This window comes from Somniosus microcephalus, chromosome 2 (genome assembly GCF_052327205.1).
Source record: "Somniosus microcephalus isolate GS21.2 chromosome 2, FLI_Smic_1.0, whole genome shotgun sequence".
Classification (NCBI taxonomy): Eukaryota; Metazoa; Chordata; class Chondrichthyes; order Squaliformes; family Somniosidae; genus Somniosus; species Somniosus microcephalus.
The window spans coordinates 387699182-387726638 of record NC_140988.1 but is presented as its reverse complement, the minus strand read 5'-3'; the positions used below and the strand labels follow the sequence as shown (position 1 = coordinate 387726638).

The 27457-nt window shown below is 47.0% G+C and overlaps 1 protein-coding gene across 1 annotated transcript in view; it reads left to right on the top strand.

Annotated features, from left to right (window-relative positions):
* The window catches only part of fbxo41 (F-box protein 41), a 323546-nt gene that overhangs the window by 218494 nt on the left and 77595 nt on the right, over positions 1-27457 (top strand). Inside the window, exon 11 of the mRNA XM_085976430.1 lies at positions 9227-9345. Within this exon, the coding sequence (XP_085832556.1) occupies positions 9227-9345 (119 nt within the window). The remainder of the gene's footprint in view (positions 1-9226; positions 9346-27457) is intronic.

Here is a 27457-nt window from a genome sequence, read left to right as displayed (position 1 = left end):
AGCCGGTGGCATAGAAGTTGAGAGCCACCGTCACCTTCACTGCCACCGACAGAGACGTCCTGCGCATCAGCTGTGGCTGCAGATCTCTGTGAAGCAGCTGGCAGATGTCTGCAACCACCTCCCTTCTGAATCGCAGCCTCCTTACACACATCGCGGCAGACATGGTCAGATAGGAGGACTGCTGGCGGTATACCCTGGGTGGGTAAGGCCTCAGTTGGCGACGCCTGTTGCCCCCTCTGCGTCTAGCCAGGGCTGCCACTCTCTCACGGCGTCTGTAAGCCCTTCTGGCATAAGGCTGAAAGTCAGCGTTGGCACCCAATGCAGCCCCCATTATATGCTGGGAAACAATGAGCTCTCAATGAAGGCAAAGATAATTGCTAAGCTCTGGCCTGAGCCAAAAATACCTGTCCTAGGGTTGGTCCAAACCAGTAAGCTCTCCTCCTTGGTCTCTCTCCAAAAAACCGTTGCACAAGAGTGAATGCTGCAAAATGGCTGCCCTTTATAGTGCAGGGTAAGTGCCCTTTAATTAGCGCTCCCCGCGGCCCGCCTCGGCTGTGTACCGTTCCACTTCACAGTCGTTCGGGCCGCCCGGCGCACAATGGGGCGGCGCGAGTGAAGTTCCGGTTCGGGGCGCACAAAGGACGTTGCACTAGTAAATGACGTCATGATCTGCGCGCGCAGCAGGGCGCGCGCTAAGACTTGGCGCCGGCGCTAAATGTGTACTGAAGTTGGGGCGAGACGCAGATCGCGCTGCGCCCGGGCGCTAAGCGCCTAGCGCTCGAGATCTACTCCTCCTAAGGCGCTAACGGCTGGCGCGCCCAACTGAATTTCTAGGCCTCTGTCTTCGACGCAAGTGTCCTTAACTCCATCACATGAGTGTCCTCAACTCCATCCCGCAGCATGCTACCCACCACTACCCCAGCACAACCCCAGCCCGGCATGAGGTTGAAAAGGCCATCTGACAACTGAAGAATAACAAGGCCTCAGGAGCAGATAGAATCCCCGCCGAGGCGCTAAAACATGGCGGAGAAACACTATTGGCGTGAATATATAAACTAATTTCTCTTATTTGCATGCCAGGGGATCTCAGAGACGCCGTAATCGTGACCATCTTCAAGAAAGGTGACAAGTTCGATTGCGTTAATTACAGAGGAGTTTCCCTGCTGTCTGCCACAGGGAAAGTCATTGCAAGAATCCTCCTCAATCGCCTTCTCCCAGTGGCTGAAGAGCTCCTCCCAGAGTCGCAATGCGCATTCTGCCCACTAAGGGGCACAATGGACATGATCTTCACCGCAGGAGAAATGCAGGGAACAGCGCCAACTGCTGTACATGGCCTTCTTTGACCTCACAAAGGCCTTCGACACCGTCAACCGTGAGGGATTATGGAATGTGTTCCTCAAATTCGGCTGCCCTCAAAAGTTTGTCACCACCCTCCGCCTGCTTCATGACGACATGCAAGCCGTGATCCTGACCAACGGATCCACCACAGACCCACTTCATGTACAGACCGGGGTCAAGCAAGGCTGTGTCATCGCACCAATGCTCTTCTCGATCTTCCTGGCTGCAATGCTCCATCTCACCCTCAGTAAGCTCCCCGCTGGAGTCGAGTTAATCTACAGAACAAACAGGAAACTGTTCAACCTCCGTCGCCTCCAGTCCAGATCCAAGGTCGTCCCATCCACTGTCATCAAATTACAGTATGCAGACGACGCTTGCATCTGCGCGCACACTGATGCCGAACTCCAAACCATCGTCAACACCTTCACCGAAGCGTACGAGAGCATGGGCCTTACACTAAAAATATGTAAGACAAGAGTCCTCTACCAACCTGCCCCGCCACACAGTACTGCTCTCCGATTATCAAAATCCATGACGAGGCCTTGGACAACATGGACCACTTTCCATACCTCAGGAGCCTACTGTCAACAAGGGCAGACGTCGATGACGAAGTCCAACACTGCCTTCAGTGTGCCAGTGCAGCCTTCGGTCGCCTGAGGAAGAGAGTGTTTGAAGACCAGGACCTCAAACCCAGCACCACACTCAGAGCAGTAGTGATACCCACCCTCCTGTATGCTTCAGAAACATGGACCATGTACAGCAGGCACCTCAAAGCACTGGAGAGGTACCACCAACGCTGCCTCCGCAAGATCCTGCAAATCCATTGGCAGGATAGGTGCACCAACATCAGTGTTCTCGCTCAGGCCAACAACTGCAGCTTCGAAGCTTTTACCACGCTCGATCAGCCCCGATGGATGGGATATATCGTCCGCATGCCCGATACGAGACTCCCAAAACAAGCGCTCTACTCGGAGCTCCGACACCGCAAGAGAGCCCCAGGTGGGCAGAGGAAATGCTTCAAGGACACCCTCAAAGCCTCCATGAAAAAGTGCAACATCCCCACCGACACCTGGGAATTCCTGGCCCAAGACCGCACAAAGTGGAGGAGAAGCATCCGGGAAGGCGCCGAACACCTCGAGTCTCTTCGCTGGGAGCAAGCGGAAGCCAAGCACAAACAGCGAAAGGAGCGCACGTCAACCCAAGCACCCCACCCACCCGCCCCTTCAACCACCGTCTGCCCCACCTGTGACAGAGGCTGTAGGTTCCGCATTGGACTCATCAGTCACCTGAGAACTCATTTTTAGCGTGGAAGCAAGTCATCCTCGGTTCCGAGGGACTGCTTGAGAGAAGAGAGTGCTGTTCGGGAGGGAGTTCCAGGATTTTGACCCAGCAACGATGAAGGAACGGTGATACATTTCCACGTCAGGATGGTGTGTGACCTAAAGGGGAACTTGGAGGTGTTGGTGTTCCCATGTGCCTGCTGCCCTTGTCCTTCTATGTTTTATAAATACATAAAGAGCAAGAGAATAACTAAGGCAAGAATAGGGCCTATTAGAGACCAAAAAGGTAACCTATGTGTGGAGGCGGAAGACGTGGGTATGGTACTTAATGAATACTTTGCGTCTGTCTTCACAGAAGAGAGGGACAATGCAGACATTGTAGTTGAGGAGAAGTGTGAAATATTAGATGGAATAAACATAGAGAGAGAGGACATATTAAGAGGTTTAGCAACTTTGAACGTAGATAAATCGTTGGGCCCGGATGATCTGTATCCCAGGCTGTTAAGAGAGGCAAGGGATTCAATAGCGGAGGCTCTGACCATTATTTTCCAATCCTTTCTGGCTACAGCGTGGTGTCAGCGGACTGGAGGACTGCTAACTTTGTACTGTTGTTTTAAAAGGGAGAAAGGGATAGACCAAGTAATTACAGGCCAGTCAGCCTAACTTTGGCAGTGGGAAAATTATTGGGAAACATTCTGAGGGACAGTATAGATCATCATTTAGAAAGTCAGGGATTAATCAAGGGCAGTCAGCATGGATTTGTTAAGGGAAGGTCATGTCTGACTAACTTGATTGAATTTTTTGAGGAGGTAACGAGGAGGATGGATGAGGGTAGTGCATTTGATGTAGTCTATGTGGATTTTAGCAAGACCTTACATAGAAACATAGAAGATAGGAGCAGGAGTAGGCCATTCGGCCCCTCGAGCCTGTTCCATTTAATGAGATCATAGCTGATCATCCAAATTCAGTACCCTGTCCCTGTTTTCTCCCCATATCTCTTGATCCCTTTAGCCTTAAGAAATATATCTAACTCCTTCTTGAATATATTTAATGAATTGGCCTTAACTGCCTTCTGTGGTATAGAATTCCACAGGTTCACCACTCTCTGGGTGAAGAAATTCCTCCTCATCTCTGTCCAAAATGGCTTACCCCTTATCCTTAGACTGTGACCCCTGGTTCTGGACTCCCCCGCCATCGGGAACATCCTTCCTGCATCTAGTCTGTCTAGTCCTGTTAGAATTTTATAAGTTTCAATGAGATCCCCTCTCATTCTTCTAAACTCTAGCGAATATAAGCCCAATCGAACCAATCTCTCCTCATACGTCATTCCTGCCTTTGACAGAGATCCCACAAGGCAGGTTGGTCAAAAAAGTAAAAGCCCATGGGATCTAAGGGAAAGTGACAATTTGGATCCAAAATCAGCTCAGTGGCAGGAAGCAAAGGGTAATGGTCAACGGGTGTTTTTGTGACTGGAAGGCTGTTTCCAGTGGGGTTTCACAGACCTCAGTTCCTTGCTATTTGTGGAATATATCAATGACTTAGACTTCAATGTAGGGGGCATGATTAAGAAGTTTGCAGATGATACAAAAATTGGCTGTATGGTTGATAGTGAGGAAGAAAGCTGTAGACTGCAGGAAGATGTCAATGGACTGGTCACCAGGCTGATACCTGGGATGGCAGAAATGACGTATGAGGAGAGATTGGGACGATTGGGCTTATACTCGCTGGAGTTTAGAAGAATGAGAGGGGATCTCATCGAAACTTATAAAATTCTAACAGGACTAGACAGACTAGATGCTGGAAGGATGTTCCCGATGGTCGGGGAGTCCAGAACCAGGGGTCACAGTCTAAGGATAAGGGGCAAGCCACTTAGGACAGAGATGAGGAGGAATTTCTTCACCCAGAGAGTGGTGAACCTGTGGAATTCTCTACCACAGAAGGCAGTAGAGGCCAATTCATTAAATATATTCAAGAAGGAGTTGGATATATTTCTTGAGGCTAAAGGGATCAAGGGATATGGGGAGAGGGCAGGGACAGGGTACTGAATTTGGATGATCAGCCATGATCTCATTGAATGGCGGAGCAGGCTCGAGGGGCCGAATGGCCTACTCCTGCTCCTATCTTCTATGTTTCTATGACAAAGTATCAGTAGAAGTGGAAAAGGTAGAACCAATAGAAGGGGTGAAAATTGATAAGACAGGATGTACTAGAAAGGCTGGGTGCGCTTAGAGTGGATACGTCGCCTGGTCCAGATGACTTGCTTCCCAAGTTGCTAAGGGAATTGAGGGAGGAGATAGCGGAAGGGCTTGCCATAACTTTCTAATCTTTCCTAGATGCGGGGAGGTGCCTGAGGATTGGAAAGTGGCAAATGTGACACCATTGTTCAAGAAAGGGTGTAAGGACAATCCTAGTAACTACAGGCCGGTCAGTTTAACATCAGTGGTGGGTAAAGTTTTAGAAACAATAATCAAGGAAAAAATTAACGGGCACTTGGAGAGGTTTATGCTAATTAAGGAGAGCCAACAAGGATTTGCAAAAGGCAGATCGTGTTTGACTAATCTAATTGAATGTTTTGATTAAGTAACAGAGAGGATTGATGAAGGGAATGCAATGGATGTTGTCTACATGGATTTTAGGAAGGCGTTTGACAAAGTACCACATAGAAGGCTGGTTAACAAAATTGAGGCTCATGGAATAGGTGGGTCAGTGGCAGCTTAGATAAGGAATTGGCTTAAGGACAGGAAACAGCGAGTTGTGGTAAATGGCTGTTTTTCAGACTAGAGGATGGTAGACAGTGGTGTTCCCCAAGGGTCAGTGCTGGGGCCACTGCTTTTTTTGATATATATAAATGACCTGGATATTGGAATACAGAGTAGAATTTCTAAACTTGCCGATGACACCAAACTTGGTGATGATAACAATCAACTGCAACAGGACATAGAAAGACTAGCAGAATGGGCAGACAAGTGGCAGATGGAATTTAATACAGTGAAATGTGAGGTGATGCATTTTGGCAGAAGGAACAGGGAGAGGCAATATACACTTAATGGCACAGTTTTAAAGAGTGTGCCGGGACAGAGGGACCTGGGAGTTAATGTGCATAGGTCCCTGAAGGTGGTGGGACATATTGAGAGAGTGGTTAACAAAGCATACAGGATCTTGGGCTTCATAAATAGAGGTATTGAGTACAAAAGTAGAGAAGTTATGCTGAACCTTTATAAAGCGCTGGTTAGGCCACAACTGGAGTATTGCATCCAGTTCTGGTCACCACACTTTAGGAAGGATGTGAAGGCCCTTGAGAGGGTGCAGAGGAGATTTACCAGAATGGTTCCGGGGATGGGGGATCTTAGCTACAAGGACAGGTTGGAAAAGCTGGATTTGTTTTCATTAGAGCACAGGAGGTTGAGGTGTGATTTGATCGAGGTGTACAAGATTATGACGGGTTTGGATAGGCTAGACGGGGAAAGGCTGTTCCCACTAGTTGATGGTACAAGGACTAGGGGGCACAGATTTAAGGTTCTGGGCAAGAGATACGGGGGGGACGTGAGGAAAAACTTTTTTACGCAGCGAGTGGTGAGGGTCTGGAACTTGCTGCCGACGGAAGTGGTGGAAGCGGAGACACTCAATGTTTTCAAGGGGAGACTGGATAGGCACTTGAGGGAAATAAACTTGCAGGGCTACGGGGATAGAGCGGGGGAATGGGACTGACTGGATTGCTCTACAAAGAGCCGGCACGGACTCGATGGGCCGAATGGCCTCCTGTGCTGTTATGACTCTATGACACTTAAACCGGGCTGGGACCAGTGTCCTGCCGAATCGAATAACTAGGGTGGTAGATAGGGCTTTAAGCTAATAAGGGGGACAGAGGATTCAGGTAAAGGTAAATCTATAAGTCTGAAGAGGAAAGTCAAGTCTGTAGAGCAGAGTAGCAATTCGAGTAAAATCCAGCAGATTGTGCCAAGAAGGGCCAGAGGTTTAACAACGGTAATAGGGGATTAGCGACTAAGGCCACATCAGGAAAAATTAATAATCATTAAAATTTAAAGCACGATATCTGAATGCACAAAGCATTCTTAACAAGATAGATGAATTAATGGCACATGCAGACTTGGTGCGAGTTAGGACATGGGCAGCAGAGTTTTGGATGACCTCAATTCACGGGTAGAACGTCGGAGGCCAGCCAGGAGTGCATTGGAATAGTCAAGCCGAGAGGTAATCGAGGTATGGATGAGGGTTTCAGCAGCAAATGAGCTGATGAGATCAACCCCAGTTTCTCCAGTCACTCCACATAACTGAAGTTCCGCATCCCTGGTCCCATTGTAGTAAATTTTAGAAACAATAATCTGGGATAAAATTATCAGCCACTTGGACAAGCATGGACTAATAAAGGAGAACCAGCACAGATTTGTTAAGGACAAATCATGTTTGACTACCTTGATTGAGTTTTTTGATGAGGTAACAGAGAGGGTAAATGAGAGCAGTGCAGTTGATGTTGTGGACTTTACAAAGACATTTGATTAAAGTACCACATTTTAGGCTTGTTAGCAAAATTGAAGCCTGTGGGATAAAAGGGGCAATAGCAGCATGGGTACAAAATTGGCTAAGGGGTAGAAAACAGAGTTGTGGTGAATGGCTGTTTTTCAGACTGGAGGGCGTTTCCCAAGGTTCAGTACTAAATTAATGACATGGACTTGCGGGAACAGGACACAATTTTGAAATTTGCAGGTAACACGTAACTTGGAAGTGTAGTAAACTGTGAGGAAGGGAGCAATGGACTTCAGGAAGACATAGACAGGCTGGTGGAATGGGAAGACACATGGCAGAGGAAATTCAAAGTAGAGAAGTGTGAGGTGATACATTTTGGTAGAAAGAATGAGGAGAGACAGTACAAGCTAAATGGTACAATTTTAAAGGGAGTGAAGAACAGAGAGACCTGGGGGTATTTGTGCAGAAATCTTTGAAGGTGGCAGGACAGGTTAACAAAGCAATTAATAAAGCATACGGGATCCTGGGCTTTATCAATAGAGGCATGGAGTACAAAAGCCAGGAAGTTATTCTAAACCTGTTCAAAATATTAGTTCGGCCCCAGCTGGAGTATTGTGCCCAATTCTGGGCACCGCACTTTAGGAAGGACATAGAAACATAGAAGATAGGAGCAGGAGTAGGCCATTCGGCCCCTCAAGCCTGTTCCGCCATTCAATGAGATCATGGCTGATCATCCAAACTCAGTACCCTGTCCCTGCTTTCTCCCCATATCCCTTGATCCCTTTAGCCTTAAGAAATATATCCAACTCCTTCTTGAATATATTTAATGAATTGGCCTCTACTGCCTTATGTGGTAGAGAATTCCACAGGTTCACCACTCTCTGGGTGAAGAAATTCCTCCTCATCTCTGTCCTAAATGGCCTACCCCTTATCCTTAGACTGTGACCCCTGGTTCTGGACTCCCCGACCATCGGGAACATCCTTCCTGCATCTAGTCTGTCCAGTCCTGTCAAGAATTTTATAAGTTTCAATGAGATCCCCTCTCATTCTTCTAAACTCCAGCGAGTATAAGCCCAATCGACCCAATCTCTCCTCATACGTCATTCCTGCCAACCCAGGTAACAGCCTGGTGAATCTTCGCTGAACTCCTTCCATGGCAAGAACATCCTTCCTCAGATAAGGCGACCAAAACTGCACACAATGGACGTGAAGGCTTTGGCGAGGGTACAGAAGAGATTTACTAGAATGCTTCCAGGGATGAGGGATTGAAGTTATGTGGATAGACTGGAGAAGCTAGGGTTGTTCTCCTTGGAGCAGAGAAGGCTAAGAGGAGATTTTATAGAGGTGTTCAAAATCATGAAGGGTTTAGATAGAGTAGATAGAGAGAAACTGTTTCTAGTGGCTGAAGGGTCGATAACGAGAGAGCACAGATTTAAGGTGATTGGCAAAAGAACGAGAGGCAACATGAGGAAAACCGTTTTTACACAACGAGGGTTAGGATTTGGAATGCACTGCCTGATGGGGCGGTGGATACAGATTCAATAGTAACCTTCAAAAGGGAATTGGATAAATACTTGAAGGAGAAAAATTGCAGGAATATGGGGAAAGAGCGGGGGAGTGGGACTGACTGGATTGCTCTTCGAAAGAGCCGGCGCAGACTCGATGGGCCGAATGGCCTCCTTCTGTGCTGGACTATTCTATGGCTCTCTGATTCTAACTCTACTCAGTTACCTCTCCAAGGCCTTGACATCCTCCCAAAGTGTGGTGCCCAAAATTGGCCACAATATTCCAGCTGGGGTGTAACCAGTGATTTATAAAGTTTCAACATAATGTCCTTGCTGTACTTTCTATATACATAGAATTATTTTACAAAGATCATCACTGTTAATTTACTGAAGCTTGAATCCATATTTAGCAGCTGCAGTAATTGAACAGTTTTACTTCTTCCTGGGAATGCAATTTATGCGAATATGATGGAAAATGCCATCGATTGTGCTGAATTATTGAAATTATTTAAATCAGTAATTGTGTATGATTCTTTTCATCAGTACTTTTGTACAATTTTATAATAAGTAACTTTGTGTAATGTGTATTTTTTTCCCTCTCAATCTCTTTCCCTCCAGCCACCAGCCAACACGATTCAACAACCGTAGCCTACAGATGATTGGGCGCTGCTGGCCACACTTGCGAGCACTGGGAGTTGGCGGTGCAGGATGTGGACTACAGGGTCTAGCCTCTTTGGGTAACTGTCAGGATATATTTCTGGGCGTCATTTCTGATTCACACAAATTAATTGATTTCACAGCATCAGGAGGTTACATGACTATATATACAGCAGTTCACAGCATTAGGAGGTTACATGACGAGATATACAGCAGTTCACAGCATCAGGAGGTTACATGACGATATATACAGCAGTTCACAGCATCAGGAGGTTACATGACTATATATACAGCAGTTCACAGCATCAGGAGGTTACATGACTTGATATACAGCAGTTCACAGCATCAGGAGGTTACATGACTATATATACAGCAGTTCACAGCATCAGGAGGTTACATGACTATATATACAGCAGTTCACAGCATCAGGAGGTTACATGACTATATATACAGCAGTTCACAGCATCAGGAGGCTACATGACTATATATACAGCAGTTCACAGCATCAGGAGGTTACATGACTATATATACAGCAGTTCACAGCATTAGGAGGTTACGTGACTATATATACAGCAGTTCACAGCATCAGGAGGTTACATGACTATATATACAGCAGTTCACAGCATTAGGAGGTTACATGACGAGATATACAGCAGTTCACAGCATCAGGAGGTTACATGACGATATATACAGCAGTTCACAGCATCAGGAGGTTACATGACGATATATACAGCAGTTCACAGCATCAGGAGGTTACATGACGATATATACAGCAGTTCACAGCATCAGGAGGTTACATGACTATATATACAGCAGTTCACAGCATCAGAAGGTTACATGACTATATATACAGCAGTTCACAGCATCAGGAGGTTACATGACTATATATACAGCAGTTCACAGCATCAGGAGGCTACATGACTATATATACAGCAGTTCACAGCATCAGGAGGTTACATGACTATATATACAGCAGTTCACAGCGTCAGAAGGTTACATGACTATATATACAGCAGTTCACAGCATCAGGAGGTTACATGACAATATATACAGCAGTTCACAGCATCAGGAGGTTACATGACTATGTATACAGCAGTTCACAGCATCAGGAGGTTACATGACTATATATACAGCAGTTCACAGCATCAGAAGGTTACATGACTATATATACAGCAGTTCACAGCATCAGGAGGTTACATGACTATATATACAGCAGTTCACAGCATCAGGAGATTACATGACTATATATACAGCAGTTCACAGCATCAGGAGGTTACATGACTATATATACAGCAGTTCACAGCATCAGGAGGTTACATGACTATATATACAGCAGTTCACAGCATCAGGAGGTTACAAGACTATATATACAGCAGTTCACAGCATCAGGAGGGTCCATGACTATATATACAGCAGTTCACAGCATTAGGTGGTTACAAGACTATATATACAGCAGTTCACAGCATCAGAAGGTTACATGACTATATATACAGCAGTTCACAGCATTAGGCGGTTACATGACTATATATACAGCAGATCACAGCATCAGGAGGTTACATGACTATATATACAGCAGTTCACAGCATTAGGAGGTTACATGACTATATATACAGCAGTTCACAGCATCAGAAGGTTACATGACTATATATACAGCAGTTCACAGCATTAGGAGGTTACATGACTATATACAGCAGTTCACAGCATTAGGAGGTTACATGACTATATATACAGCAGTTCACGGCATCAGAAGGTTACATGACTATATATACAGCAGTTCACAGCATCAGAAGGTTACATGACTATATATACAGCAGTTCACAGCATCAGGAGATTACATGACTATATATACAGCAGTTCACAGCATTAGGAGGTGACATGACTATATATACAGCAGTTCACAGCATCAGAAGGTTACATGACTATATATACAGCAGTTCACAGCATCAGAATGTTACATGACTATATATACAGCAGTTCACAGCATCAGGAGGTTACATGACTATATATACAGCAGTTCACAGCATCAGAAGGTTACATGACTATATATACAGCAGTTCACAGCATCAGGAGGTTACATGACTATATATACAGCAGTTCACAGCATCAGGAGGTTACATGACTATATATACAGCAGTTCACAGCATCAGAAGGTTACATGACGATATATACAGCAGTTCACAGCATCAGGAGGTTACATGACGATATATACAGCAGTTCACAGCATCAGGAGGTTACATGACTATATATACAGCAGTTCACAGCATTAGGAGGTTACATGACTATATATACAGCAGTTCACAGCATTAGGAGATTACATGACTATATATACAGCAGTTCACAGCATCAGGAGGTTACATGACTATATATACAGCAGTTCACAGCATCAGGAGGTTACATGACTAGATATACAGCAGTTCACAGCATCAGGAGGTTACATGACTTGATATACAGCAGTTCACAGCATCAGGAGGTTACATGACTATATATACAACAGTTCACAGCATCAGAAGGTTACATGACTATATATACAGCAGTTCACAGCATCAGAAGGTTACATGACTATATATACAACAGTTCACAGCATTAGGAGGTTACATGACTATATGTACAACAGTTCACAGCATCAGAAGGTTACATGACTAGATATGCAGCAGTTCACAGCATCAGAAGGTCACATGACTATACTAGCTGGGGAGCCCCGCGTTGCGAGGGCAATTTTGGGGCGCTTGGTCTCCCTGCCCCTGTGTGTCCCCCCTCTCCCTGTCATGTCCTCTCCCTGTCCTATCCCTCCCTCCCCTCCCCTCCTCTCCCTCCCCTCCCCTCCTCTCCCTCCCCTCCTCTCCTCTCCCTCCCTCCCCTCCCCTGTCTCCCTCCCTCCCTTCCCCTGTCTCCCTCCCCCTGTCTCCCTCCCTCCCCCTGTCTCCCTCCCTCCCTCCCCCTGTCTCCCTCCCCGTCTCCCTCCCTCCCTCCTCCTGTCTCCCTCCCTCCCTCCCCCCGTCTCCCTCCCTCCCCCCTGTCTCCCTCCATCCCTCCCCCCTGTCTCCCTCCCCCTGTCTCCCTCCCTCCCCCTGTCTCCCTCACTCCCTCCCACTGTCTCCCTCACTCCCTCCCCCTGTCTCCCTCCCCTCGCCCACCCCCACCCCTCCCCTCCCCCACTCCCCTCTGTCCCTCTCTCCGGCCCCTCCCCCTGCCTAGCGCCTGAGGTCCGGAGCTAAGGTCCCCCGCGTATCGCGCGGCTGATGGACGGCCGCTGTGGGCGGGCGGGCGGCGCATGCGTGGTCAGTGCGGGCGGCGCATGCGCGGTCAGTGCGGGCGGCGCATGCGCGGTCAGCGCGAGCCCCCCGCGATTTCCCGAGGCTCGCCCCCCCCGCCCCCCGCGATTTCCCGAGGCTCTCCCCCCGCGATTTCCCGAGGCTCTCCCCCCCGCGATTTCCCGAGGCTCCCCCCCCCGCGATTTCCCGAGGCTCTCCCCCGCCCCCCGCGCGATTTCCCGAGGCTCTCCCCCCCACCCCCCCGCGATTTCCCGAGGCTCTCCCCCCCCACCGCCCCCCCGCGATTTCCCGAGGCTCCTCCCCCCCCCGCGATTTCCCGAGGCTCTCCCCCCCCCCCCCCCCCCACTATTAAATTGTTATTTAATTCCCTAACACATCATTAAAATATTTACCTTAGTTCCCTAACACACAGAAAGTGTGGGGGAAAAAATTGTGAAACATCAAGATGGCGGCCACTCACCTCGGTTCAGAAGGAGAAGGCCCGCCCACACACGCACCGATTGGTCGACCGGTCAGGTCACCGAAGCGTCGGATTGGTCAATCGTCGAGTCACTCGACAGTCAACTGTAGGAAGGAACCCGCCGTCCGATTGGTGGACCTCGACGTCACACGGTCGCTAATGAGATGCTAATGAGCGGAACGCTGAACGTTTTTGGGATACCGCGGGCGGGATTTTTGTCTGGCCGAAACGTAAATACGCCTATGACCGGTCCGGAATTGCAAGCTTTCTTTTGAGGCGACGCGCGCGCCGGTACGCTCTGTAACTTTCAAACGTATAGAGAACGGACAGACAGACATCGGGACAGACATCGGGACAGACAGAAGAGCACAACAGTTCACAGCATTAGGAGGTTACATGACTATGTATACAACAGTTCACAGCATCAGAAGGTTACATGACTATATATACAGCAGTTCACAGCATCAGGAGGTTACATGACTATACTAGCTGGGGAGCCCCGCGTTGCGAGGGCAATTTTGGGGCGCTTGGTCTCCCTGCCCCTGTGTGTCCCCCCTCTCCCTGTCATGTCCTCTCCCTGTCCTATCCCTCCCTCCCCTCCCCTCCTCTCCCTCCCCTCCCTCCCTTCCCCTGTCTCCCTCCCTCCCTTCCCCTGTCTCCCTCCCTCCCTTCCCCTGTCTCCCTCCCTCCCTCCCCCTGTCTCCCTCCCTCCCTCCCCCTGTCTCCCTCCCTCCCTCCCCCGTCTCCCTCCCTCCCTCCCCCTGTCTCCCTCCCTCCCTCCCCCCTGTCTCCCTCCCTCCCTCCCCCCTGTCTCCCTCCCTCCCTCCCCCCTGTCTCCCTCCCTCCCTCCCTCCCCCCTGTCTCCCTCCCCCCTGTCTCCCTCACCCTGTCTCCCTCCCTCCCCCTGTCTCCCTCCCTCCCTCCCCCTGTCTCCCTCCCCTCGCCCACCCCCACCCTTCCCCTCCCCCACTCCCCTCTGTCCCTCTCTCCGGCCCCTCCCCCTGCCTAGCGCCTGAGGTCCGGAGCTAAGGTCCCCCTCGTATCGCGCGGCTGATGGACGGCCGCTGTGGGCGGGCGGGCGGCGCATGCGTGGTCAGTGCGGGCGGCGCATGCGCGGTCAGTGCGGGCGGCGCATGCGCGGTCAGTGCGAGCCCCCCGCGATTTCCCGAGGCTTGCCCCCCCCGCCCCCCGCGATTTCCCGAGGCTCTCCCCCCGCGATTTCCCGAGGCTCTCCCCCCCGCGATTTCCCGAGGCTCCCCCCCCCCGCGATTTCCCGAGGCTCTCCCCCCCCGCCCCCCGCGCGATTTCCCGAGGCTCTCCCCCCCCCCCCCCCGCGATTTCCCGAGGCTCTCCCACCCCAACCCCCCCCCCCGCGATTTCCCGAGGCTCTCCCCCCTCCCCCCCCCCCTATTAAATTGTTATTTAATTCCCTAACACATCATTAAAATATTTACCTTAGTTCCCTAACACACAGAAAGTGTGGGGGAAAAAATTGTGAAAAATCAAGATGGCGGCCACTCACCTCGGTTCAGAAGGAGAAGGCCCGCCCACACACGCACCGATTGGTCGACCGGTCAGGTCACCGAAGCGTCGGATTGGTCAATCGTCGAGTCACTCGACACTCAACTGTAGGAAGGAACCCGCCGTCCGATTGGTGGACCTCGACGTCACACGGTCGCTAATGAGATGCTAATGAGCGGAACGCTGAACGTTTTTGGGATACCGCGGGCGGGATTTTTGTCCGGCCGAAACGTAAATACGCCTATGACCGGTCCGGAATCGCAAGCTTTCTTTTGAGGCGACGCGTGCGTCGGTACGCTCTGTAACTTTCAAACGTATAGAGAACGGACAGACAGACATCGGGACAGACATCGGGACAGACAGAAGAGCACAACAGTTCACAGCATTAGGAGGTTACATGACTATATATACAACAGTTCACAGCATTAGGAGGTTACATGACTATATATACAACAGTTCACAGCATCAGGAGGTTACATGACTAGATATACAGCAGTTCACAGCATCAGGAGGTTACATGACTATATATACAGCAGTTCACAGCATTAGGAGATTACATGACTATATATACAACAGTTCACAGCATCAGGAGGTTACATGACTAGATATACAGCAGTTCACAGCATCAGGAGGTTACATGACTAGATATACAGCAGTTCACAGCATCAGGAGGTTACATGACTATATATACAGCAGTTCACAGCATTAGGAGATTACATGACTATATATACACAACAGTTCACAGCATCAGAAGGTTACATGACTTTCTATACAACAGTTCACAGCATTAGGAGATTACATGAATATATATACAACAGTTCACAGCATTAGGAGGTTACATGACTATATATACAACAGTTCACAGCATCAGGAGGTTACATGACTAGATATACAGCAGTTCACAGCATCAGGAGGTTACATGACTATATATACAGCAGTTCACAGCATTAGGAGATTACATGACTATATATACACAACAGTTCACAGCATCAGAAGGTTACATGACTTTCTATACAACAGTTCACAGCATTAGGAGATTACATGAATATATATACAACAGTTCACAGCATTAGGAGATTACATGACTATATATACAGCAGTTCACAGCATTAGGAGATTACATGACTATATATACACAACAGTTCACAGCATCAGAAGGTTACATGACTTTCTATACAACAGTTCACAGCATTAGGAGATTACATGAATATATATACAACAGTTCACAGCATTAGGAGATTACATGACTATATATACAACAGTTCACAGCATCAGAAGGTTACATGACTATATATACAGCAGTTCACAGCATTAGGAGGTTACATGACTATATATACAGCAGTTCACAGCATCAGGAGGTTACATGACTATATATACAGCAGCTCACAGCATCAGGAGGTTACATGACTATATATACAACAGTTCACAGCATTAGGAGATTACATGACTATATATACACAACAGTTCACAGCATTAGGAGGTTACAAGACTATATATACAGCAGTTCACAGCATTAGGAGGTTACAAGACTATATATACAGCAGTTCACAGCATTAGGAGGTTACATGACTATATATACAGCAGTTCACAGCATCAGGAGGTTACATGACTATATATACAGCAGTTCACAGCATCAGGAGGTTACAAGACTATATATACAGCAGTTCACAGCATTAGGAGGTTACATGACGATATATACAGCAGTTCACAGCATCAAAAGGTTACATGACTATATATACAGCAGTTCACAGCATCAGGAGGTTACATGACTATATATACAGCAGTTCACAGCATCAAAAGGTTACATGACTATATATACAGCAGTTCACAGCATCAGGAGGTTACATGACTATATATACAGCAGTTCACAGCATCAAAAGGTTACATGACTATATATACAGCAGTTCACAGCATTAGGAGGTTACATGACTATATATACAGCAGTTCACAGCATTAGGAGGTTACTATATATACAGAACGTCACAGCATCAGGAGGTTACATAGAATTTTACGTCAGATGGAGGCCATTTGGCCCATCATTTCTTCCCGGTTGAAAAAGAGCTGTTCAGCTTAATCCCACTTTCCAGCTCTTGGTCCGTAGCTCTGTAGGTTACCACACTTTAAGTGCATGCTCCCGACCTCATTACAGCCTTGGTCCAAACATGGACAAAGGAGCTGAATTCCAGAGGTGAGGGGAGAGTGACTGCCCTCGACATCAAGGCAGCATTTGACCGAGTGTGGCATCCAGGAGCCCGAGTAAAACTGAAGTCAATGGGAATCGGGGGGAAAACTCTCCACTGGCTGGAGTCATACCTAGCACAAAGGAAGATGGTTGTGGTGGTTGAAGGTCAATCATCACAGCCCCAGGACATCGCTGCAGGAGTTCCTCAGGGCAGTGTCCTAGGCCCAACCATCTTCAGCTGCTTCATCAATGTCCTTCCCTCCAACATAAGGTCAGAAATGGGGATGTTCGCTGATGACTGCACGGTGTTCAGTACCATTCACAACTCCTCAGATAATGAAGCAGTCCATGCCCGCATGCAGCAAGACTTGGACGACGTTCAAGCTTGGGCTGATAAGTGGCAGGTAACATTCACGCCACAGAAGTGCCAGACAATGACTATCTCCAACAAGCGAGAGTCTAACCACTGCCCCTTGACATTCAGTGGCATTACCATCGCCGAATCCCCCACCATTAACATCCTGGGGAGTCACCATTGACCAGAGACTTAACTGGACCAGCCACATAAATACTGTGGCAACAAGAGCAGGTCAGAGGCTAGGTATTCTGCGGCGAGTGTCTCACCTCCTGACTCCCCAAAGCCTTTCCACCATCTACAAGGCACAAGTAAGGAGCATGATAGAATACTCTCCACTTGCCTGGATGAGTGCAGCTCCAACAACACTCAGGAAGCTCAACACTATCCAGGACAAAGCAGCCCGTTTGATTTTCACCCCATCCACCACCTTAAACATTCACTCCCTCCACCACCGGCGTACTGTGGCTGCAGTGTGTACCATCTACAAGATGCACTGCAGCAACTCGCCAAGGCTTCTTCGGCAGCTCCTCCCAAACCCGCGAGCTCTTCCACCTGGAAGGACAAGGGCAGCAGGCGCATGGGAACACCACCACCTCCAAGTTCTCCTCCAAGTCACACACCATCCTGACTTAGAAGTTTATCGCCGATCCTTCTTCGTCACTGGGTCAAAATCCTGGAACTCCCTACATAGCAGCACTGTGGGAGTACCTTCACCACACTGACTGCAGCGGTTCAAGAAGGCAGCTCACCACCACCTTCTCAAGGGCAATTTGGGATGGGCAATAAATGCTGGCGTTGGATATGATGTAATTGGAATTACGGAGACATGGCTCCAGGGTGACCAAGGCTGGGAATTCAACATCCAGGGGTATTCAATATTCAGGAAGGACAGGCAAAAAGGAAAAGGAGGTCGGGTAGCATTGCTGGTTAAAGTGGAGATTAACAAAATAGTAAGGAAGGATATTAGCTCTGATGATGTGGAATTTGTATGGGTAGAGCTGAGAAATACCAAAGGGGCAGAAAAAGTTAGTGGGAGTTGTATACAGACTCCCAAACAGTAATGCTGAGGTTGGGGATGGCATTAAATGGGAAATTAGAGATGCATGCAATAAGGGCACAGCAGTTATCATGGGTGACTTTAATCTACATATAGATTGGGCTAACCAAATTAGTAACAATACTGTGGAGGAGGAATTCCTAGAGCGTATGCGGGATGGTTTCCTGGACCAATATGTCGAGGAACCAGCTAGAGATCAGGCCATCTTAGACTGGGTATTATGTAATGAAAAATGATTAATTAGCAATGTTGTTGTGCGAGGCCCCTTGGGGAGGAGCGATCATAATATGATAAAATTCTTCATTAAGATGGAGAGGGAAGTAGTTGACTCAGAGACTAGGGTCCTGAATTTAAATAAAGGAAACTACGATGGTATGAGGTGCGAGTTGGCTAGGAAGGATTGGGGAACATTACTTAAAGGGTTGACGGTGGATAGGCAATGGCAAACATTTAAAGATCGCATGGATGAACTACAGCATTTGTTCATCCCTGTTTGGCATAAAAATAAAACAAAAAAGATGACTCAACCATGGCTAACAAGGGAAATTAGGGATAGCATAAGATCCAAGGAGAGGACATATAAATTGGCCAGTAAAAGCAGCGAACCTGAGGATTGGGAGCAGTTTAGGATTCAGCAAAGGAGGACAAAGGGATTAATTAAGAGGGGAAAATAGAATATGAGAGTAAGCTTACAGGGAACATAAAAACTGACTGTAACAGCTTCTATAGATATGTGAAGAGAAAAAGACTGGTGAAGTCAAGCGTAGGTCCCTTGCAGTCAGAATCAGGGGAATTTATAATGGGGAACAAAGAAATGGCAGACCAATTAAGTACATACTTTTGTTCTGTCTTCACAAAGAAGGACACAAATAACCTCCCAGAGATGTCGGGGAACATAGGGTCTAATGAGAGGGAGGAACTGAATGAAATCAGTATTTGTAGGGAAATGTTGTTTGGAAAATTGACGGGATTGAAGGCCGATAAATCCCCAGGGCCTGATAATCTACATCCTAAGGTACTTAAGGAAGTGGCCCTAGAAATAGTAGATGCATTGCTGGTCATCTTCCAAAATTCTATAGACTCTGGAACAGTTCACATGGATTGGAGGGTAGCTAATGTAACCCCACTATTTAAGAAGGGTTGTAGGGAGAAAATGGGGAATTATAGACCGGTAAGCCTAACATCGGTAGTGGGGAAATTGCTAGAGTCCATTATAAAAGATGTAACAGCAGAGCACTTGGAAAACAGTGACAGGATCGGACAAAGTCAACATGGATTTACAAAAGGTAAATCCTGCTTGACTAATCTACTGGAATCTTTTGAGGATGTAATTGGTAGAATAGATAAGGGAGAACCAGTGGATGTGGTGTATTTGGACTTTCAGAAGGCTTTCGATAAGGTCCCGCATAAGAGATTGGCGTGTAAAGTTAAAGCACATGGGATTGGGGGCAAGGTACTGACTTGGATAGAGAACTGGTTGGCAGACAGGAAGCAAAGAGTTGGAATAAACGGGTCTTTTTCCGAGTGGCAGGCTGTGACTAGTAGGGTAGCACAGGGATCGGTGCTAGGACCCCAGCTATTCACAATGTATATATTAATGATCTAGACAAGGGAACTAGATGTAATACCTCCAAGTTTGCAGACGACACAAAGCTGGGTGGGCGTGTGTGCTATGAGGAGGTTGCCGAGAAACTCCAGTATGATTTGGACAGGTTGGGTGATTGGGCAGCTGCATGGCAGATGCAGTATAATGTGGATAAATGCGAGGTTATCCACTTTGGTGGCAAAAACAGGAAGGCAGATTATTATCTGAACGGCAATAGATTGGGAGAAGGGGAAGTGCAACGAGACCTGGGTGTCCTTGTGCACCAGTCGCTGAAGGTAAGTATGCAGGTGCAGCAGGCTGTTAAGAAGGCAAATGGTATGTTGGCCTTCGTAGCGAGAGGATTCGAGTACAGAAACAAGGATGTCTTGCAGTTGTACAGGGCCTTGGTGAGACCACACCTTGAGTATTGTGTGCAGTTTTGGTCGCCTTATCTGAGGAAGAATGTTCTTGCTATGGAGGGAGTGCAGCGAAGATTCACCAGACTGATACCTGGGATGGCAGGAATGATATATGAGGAGAGATTGGGTCGATTGGGCTTACACTCACTGGAGTTTAGAAGAATGAGAGGGGATCTCATTGAAACTTATAAAATTCTACAGGACTGGACAGACTAGATGCAGGAAGGATGTTCCCGATGGTCGGTGAGTCCAGAACCAGGGGTCACAGTCTAAGGATAAGGGGTAGGCCATTTACGACAGAAATGAGGAGGAATTTCTTCACCCAGAGAGTGGTGAACCTGTGGAATTCTCTACCACAGAAGGCAGTAGAGGCCAATTCATTAATTAAATATATTCAAGAAGGAGTTAGATATATTTCTTAAGGCTAAAGGGATCAAGGGGTATGCGGAGAAAGCAGGGACAGGGTACTGAAATTGGATGATCAGCCATGATCGCATTGAATGGCGGAGCAGGCTCGAGGTGCCGAATGGCCTACTCCTGCTCCTATCTTCTATGTTTCTATGGACTGGAAACAGCTACTTGAAGGTAAATCAGTGTCAGAGCAGTGGGAGGCATTCAAGGAGGAGATAGTGGGGGTACAGAGCAACTATGTCCCCACAAAGAAAAAGGGTGAGACTCCCAAATATAGAGCCCCCGGATGACAATGGACATACAGGGTAGGATAAGGCAAAAAAGGGAAGCTTATGTCAGATACTGAGTGCAGGGGTGAAATTAAAAAGGAAATTAGGAAAGCAAAGAGAGGGCATGAAAAAATATTGGCAAGGAAATGAAGGAAGAAGGACAGGCAGCGTGGATTTGTTAAGCAAAGGTCTGACTAACTTCACAAAATTGGCTCAGTGGCAAAGATCAAAGGGTAATAGTCAACGGGTATTTTTGTGAATGGAAGACTGTTTCCAGTAGGGTTCTGCAGGGCTCAGTACGAGGTCCCTTGCTTTTATAATGGTATATATATAAGATTGTCTTATATCATAAGATTTAGATTAGCAATGGAGAGGAGCAAGGAACAATCTGGAGTAGAACTTCTAAACTGGAATAGGGCTAACTTTAATGGGATGCGAAAGGATCTAGCCAGGGTAAAATGGAACCAAAGACTGACAGGAAAAACTGTAATGAAACAATGGATGATCTTTAAGGAGGCGATGTTCCAAGTACAGGCTAGGTACATTCCAACAAGAGGGAAAGGTAAGGGAACCAAAGCAAGGGCTCCTTGTATGACGAGGGAGATAGTGAAAATGATGAAACAAAAAAAGAGGGTGTATGATGCATGTCAGGTGACTTCTTAAAGGGAGAACCAGGCCAAATACAATAAGTTGAGAGGGGATGTGAAGATGAAAATAAGACTGCCAAAGAGAGAATATGAGAATTGAATGACGGTTAACATAAAAGGGAACCCAAAAATCATCTTCCGACATGTAAACAGTAAGTGGGTAGAGAGAGGCGGGGTGGGGCCTATTGGAGACAAAGAAGGTGATATATGCTTGGAGGCACAGGGCAAGGCTAGAATACTCAATGAGTACTTTGTATCGGTGTTTACTAAGGAGGTGGATGCTGACAAAATATTGGTAGAAGTGGAAAAGGTAGAAGCAATGGAAGGGGTGAAAATTGATAAACAGGATGTACTAGAAAGGCTGGGTATGCTTAGAGTGGACAAGTCACCTGGTCCAGATGGCTTGCATCCCAGGTTGCTAAGGGAATTGCGGGAGGAGATAGCGGAAGGGCTTGCCATAATTTTCCAATCTTCCCTAGATGTGGGGGAGGTGCCTGAGGATTGGAAAGTGGCAAATGTGACACCATTGTTCAAGAAAGGCTGCAAGGACAATCCTAGTAACTACAGGCCGGTTAGTTTAACATCAGTGGTGGGTAAAGTTTTAGAAAAAATAATCAAGGAAAAGATTAACGGGCTCTTGGAGAGGTTTAAGGTAATTAAGGAGAGCCAACACGGATTTGTAAAAGGCAGACCGTGTTTGATTAATTTAATTGAATTTTTTCATGAAGTAACAGAGAGGATTGATGAAGGGAATGCAATGGTTGTCTGCATGGATTTTTGGAAGGCATTTGACAAAGTGCCACATAGAAGGCTGGTTAACAAAATTGAGGCTCATGGAATGGGTGGGTCACTGGCAGCTTGGATAAGGAATTGGCTGAAGGACAAAAAACAGCGAGTTGTGGTAAATGGCTGTTTTTCAGATTGGAGGACGGTAGACAGTGGTGTTCCCCAAGGGTCAGTGCTGGGGCCATTGCTTTTTTTTATATATATATATAAATGACCTGGATATTGGAATACAGAGTAGAATTTCTAAACTTGCCGATGACACCAAACTTGGGGGTGTGGCAAACAGTGAGGATGATACCAATCGACTGCAACAGGGCATAGAAAGACTAGCGAAATGGGCAGACAAGTGGCAGATGGAATTTAATACAGAGAAATGTGAGGTGATGCATTTTGGCAGAAGGAACAGGGAGAGGCAATATACACTTAATGGCACAGTTTTATAGAGTGTGCAGGGACAGAGGGACCTGGGGGTTAATGTGCATAGGTCCCTGAAGGTGGCAGGACATATTGAGAGAGTGGTTAGCAAAGCATATGGGATCTTGGGCTTCATAAATAGAGGTATTGAGTACAAAAGTAGAGAAGTTATGCTGAACCTTTCTAAAGCGCTGGTTGGGCCACAACTGGAGTATTGCATCCAGTTCTGGTCACCACACTTTAGGAAGGATGTGAAGGGCTTTGAGAGGGTGCAGCGGAGATTTACCAGAATGGATCCGGGGATGGGAGATCTTAGTTACAAGGACCCGTTGGAGAAGCTGGATTTGTTTTCATTAGAGCAAAGGAGGTTGAGGGGTGATTTGATAGAGGTGTACAAGATTATGATGGGTTTGGATAGGCTAGACGGGGAAAGGCTGTTCCCACTAGCTGATGGTACAAGGACTAGGGGACACAGATTTAAGAAGCGGAGACACTCGGTGTTTTCAAGGGGAGACTGGATAGGCACTTGAGGGAAATAAACTTGCAGGGCTATGGGGATAGAGCAGGAGAATGGGACTGACTCAATTGCTCTACAGAGAGCTGGTGCGGACTTGATGGGCCGAATGGCCTCCTTCTGTGCCGTTATGACGCTATATCAGAGATTTAAACTTCAGTTTAGGGGCCATGATTATGAAGTTTGCAGATGATACAAAAATTGGCTGTGTAGTTGATAGTGAGGATGAAAGTTGTAGACTGCAGGAAGATATCAATGGACTGGTCAGGTGGGGAGAAAAGTGGCAATTGGAATTCAATCCGGAGAAGTGTGAGGTAATGCATTTGGGGAGTGTTAACAAGGCAAGGGAATACTTGGGACTATGATATTATAGCTATTACAGAGACGTGGCTGAAAGAGGGGCAGGTATGGCAGCTCGACATTCCTGGTTACAGTATTTTCAGACGGAATAGGGAGGAGGGCTTGTGGTATTGATTAAAGAAACTAGTACAGCTGTCAGGAGGGATGATATGTTGGAGGGATCATCAAACGAGGCCATATGAGTCGAATTGAAAAACAAAAAAGGGGCGATCACACTGCGGGGAGTGTACTTCAGACCCCCAAACAGTGAGAGGGTGATAAAAGAACAAATATGTAGACAAATTTCTGAGAAGTGCAAAAACTATAGGGCAGTAATAGTAGGGGATTTCAACTACCCCAATATCAACTGGGATAAAATTAGTGTGAAGGGTATAGAAGGTGCGGAATTCCTAAAATGCATCCAGGAGAACTTTTTTAGCCAGTATGTAGCAAGCCCAACAAAGGAGGGGGAAAATAGAGTATGAGAGTAAGCTAGCGAGGAAACATAAAAACTGACTGTAAAACCTTCTATAGATATGTGAAGAGAAAAAGATTGGTGAAGTCAAGCGTAGGTCCCTTGCAGTCAGAATCAGGGGAATTTATAATGGGGAACAAAGAAATGGCTGACCAATTAAATACATACTTTGGTTCTGTCTTCACAAAGGAGGACACAAATAACCTCCCAGAGATGTCAGGGAACATAGGGTCTAATGAGAGGGAGGAACTGAAAGAAATCACTATTTCTAGGGAAATGGTGTTAGGGAAATTGGCGGGATTGAAAGCCGATAAATCTCCAGGGCCTGATAATCTACATCCTAGGGTACTTAAGGAAGTGGCCCTAGAAGTAGTAGATGCATTGCTGGTCATCTTCCAAAATTCTATAGACTCTGGAACAGTTCCCATGGATTGGAGGTTAGCTAATGTTACCCCACTATTCAAAAAAGGTGGTAGAGAGAAAACGGGGAATTATAGACCGGTAAGCCTGACATCAGTAGTGGGGAAAATGCTGGAGTCCATTATAAAAGATGTAATAGCAGAGCACTTGGAAAGCAGTGACAGGATCGGACAAAGTCAACATGGATTTACAAAAGGTAAATCATGCTTGACTAATCTACAGGAATTTTTTGAGGATGTAACTGGTAAAATAGATACGGGAGAACCAGTGGATGTGGTGTATTTGGACTTGCAGAAGGCTTTCGATAAGGTCCCGCATAAGAGATCAGTGTGTAAAGTTAAGGCACATTGGATTGGGGGCAAGGTGCTGACTTGGATAGAGAACTGGTTGGCAGACAGGAAGCAAAGAGTTGGAAAAAACGGGTCTTTTTCCGAGTGGCAGGCAGTGACTAGCGGGGTACCGCAGGGATCGGTCCTAGGACCCCAGCTATTCACAATATATATTAATGATCTAGACGAGGGAACTAGATGTAATATCTCCATGTTTGCAGACGACACAAAGCTGGGTGGGCGTGTGTGCTGTGAGGAGGATGCCGAGAAACTCCAGTATGATTTGGACAGGTTGGTGATTGGGCAGAAGCATGGCAAATGCAATATAATGTGGATAAATGCGAGGTTATCCACTTTGGTGGCAAAAACAGGAAGGCAGATTATTATCTGAACGGCAGTCGATTGGGAGAAGGGGAAGTGCAAAGAGACCTGGGTGTTCTTGTGCACCAGTCGCTGAAGGTAAGCATGCAGGTGCAGCAGGCGGTTAAGAAGGCAAATGGTATGTTGGCCTTCGTAGCGAGAGGGTTCGAGTACAGGAACAAGGATGTCTTGCTGCAGTTGTACAGGGCCTTGGTGAGACCACATCTTGAGTATTATGTGCAGTTTTGGTCGCCTTATCTGAAGAAGGATGTTCTTGCCATGGAGGGAGTTCAGCGAAGATTCACCAGACTGATACCTGGGATGGCAGGAATGACGTATGAGGAGAGATTGTGTCGATTGGGCTTATACTCACTGGAGTTTAGAAGATTGAGAGGGGATCTCATTGAAACCTATAAAATTCTACAGGACTGGACAGACTAAATGCAGGAAGGGTGTTCCCGATGGTGGGGGAGTCCAGAACCAGGGGTCACAGTCTAAGGATAAGGGGTAAGCCATTTGACAGAGATGAGGAGGAATCTCTTCACCCAGAGAGTGGTGAACCTGTGAAATTCTCTACCACAGAAGGCAGTTGAGGCCAATTCATTAAATATATTCAAGGAGGAGTTGGATATATTTCTTAAGGCTAAAGGGATCAAGGGATATTGGGAGAAGGCAGGGACCGGGTACTGAATTTGGATGATCAGCCATGATCTCATTGAATGGCGGAGCAGGCTCGAGGGGCCGAATGGCCTACTCCTGCTCCTATCTTATATGTTTCTATGTTCTGGATTTAGTTTTAGGGAATGATGCTGAGCAGGTAGAAGGCATATCAGTGGGGGAGCATTTTGCTGCTTGTGACCATAATTCTGTTAGATTTAAGGTAGTTATGGAAAAGGAGAAGGATAGACCAGGAATAAAAATTCTAAATTGGGGAAAAGCAAATTTTGCTAAGCTCAGTGGGGATTTAGCCATAGTGGACTGGAAACAGCTCCTTGAAGGTAAATCAGTGTCAGAGCAGTGGGAGGCATTCAAGGAGGAGATCCGGAGGGTTCAGACCAAATATGTGCCCTTAAAGAAAAAAGGTGGGCCTAACAAATCTAGAGCCCCCTGGATGTCTAGAGATATTCAGGGTAGGATAAAGAAAAACAGGAGGCGTATGACAGATACCGAGGGCTCAATACTCCAGAATCTTTAGAGGAGTACAGAAAGTGCAGGGGTGCAATTAAAATATTAGGAAAGCAAAGAGAGAGCATGAAAAATTCTTGGCAAGTAAAATCAAGGATAACCCAAAGATGTTTTATAAATATATTAATAAGAGGATAACTAAAGAAAGGGTTGGGCCTATTAGAGATCACGGGGTAATCTGTGTGTGGAGGCGGGAGACGTCTGTAGGGTTCTTAATGAATACTTTGCGTCTGTTTTCACAAAGGAGAGGGGCGAAGCAGACATTGCTATCGGGGGAGAAGTGTGAAATATTAGATGAAATAAACATAGTGAGAGAGGAAGTATTAAGGGGTTTAGCAGCTTTAAGTGGATAAATCCCCAGGCCCGGATGAAATGTAAGCGAAGCAAAAGAGGAAATAGCAGAGGCCGTGACCATCATTTTTCAATCCTCTCTGGCTTCAGGTGTGGTGCCGGAGGACTGGAGGACTGCTAACATGGTACCCTTGTTTAAAAAGGAAGAAAAGGATAGACCGAGTAATTACAGTCAGCCTAATACGATAGCAAAATACTGCAGATGTTGGAAATCCGAAATAACAACAGAAAATGCTGGAAAAACTCAGCAGGTCAGGCAATATCCGTGGAGAGAAATTTGAGTTGACGTTTCGGGTTGGACCCTTCTTCAAAACTGGAAAGAAAAGAAACTAGATCGGAGGCAGGGCTGCGATCGGACAAAAGAATAAAAGAAACAAAAGAAGTAAGAGATTAGAAGCTAGACGAGATGGTGATAGGCTGGGATTAGGTGTAAAGTGTACTGGCAGGGCAAAAGATAGCTGCCAGGTGTGAGAGAGAAACAAAAGGAAAGGGGGGGGGGGGCGGGGAAAGGAGTGGAACAATTACAAGAGAAAATGAAATGGGGGCCGAGCTTATGATCTGAAATGGTTGAACTCGATATTGAGTCCGGAAGGCTGCAGACTGCCTAATCGGAAGATGAGGTGCTGTTCCTCGAGTTTACGTTGAGCTTCCGTGGAACAATACAAGAGGCCAAGGACGGTGAGGGTGACCCCGAGCTTCCGGTCGCCTGTCATTTTAATTCACCGCTCCATTCCCACTCGGACCTCACCGTAAACTCGAGGAACAGCACCTCATCTTCCGATTAGGCAGTCTGCAGCCTTCCGGACTCAATATCGAGTTCAACCATTTCAGATCATAA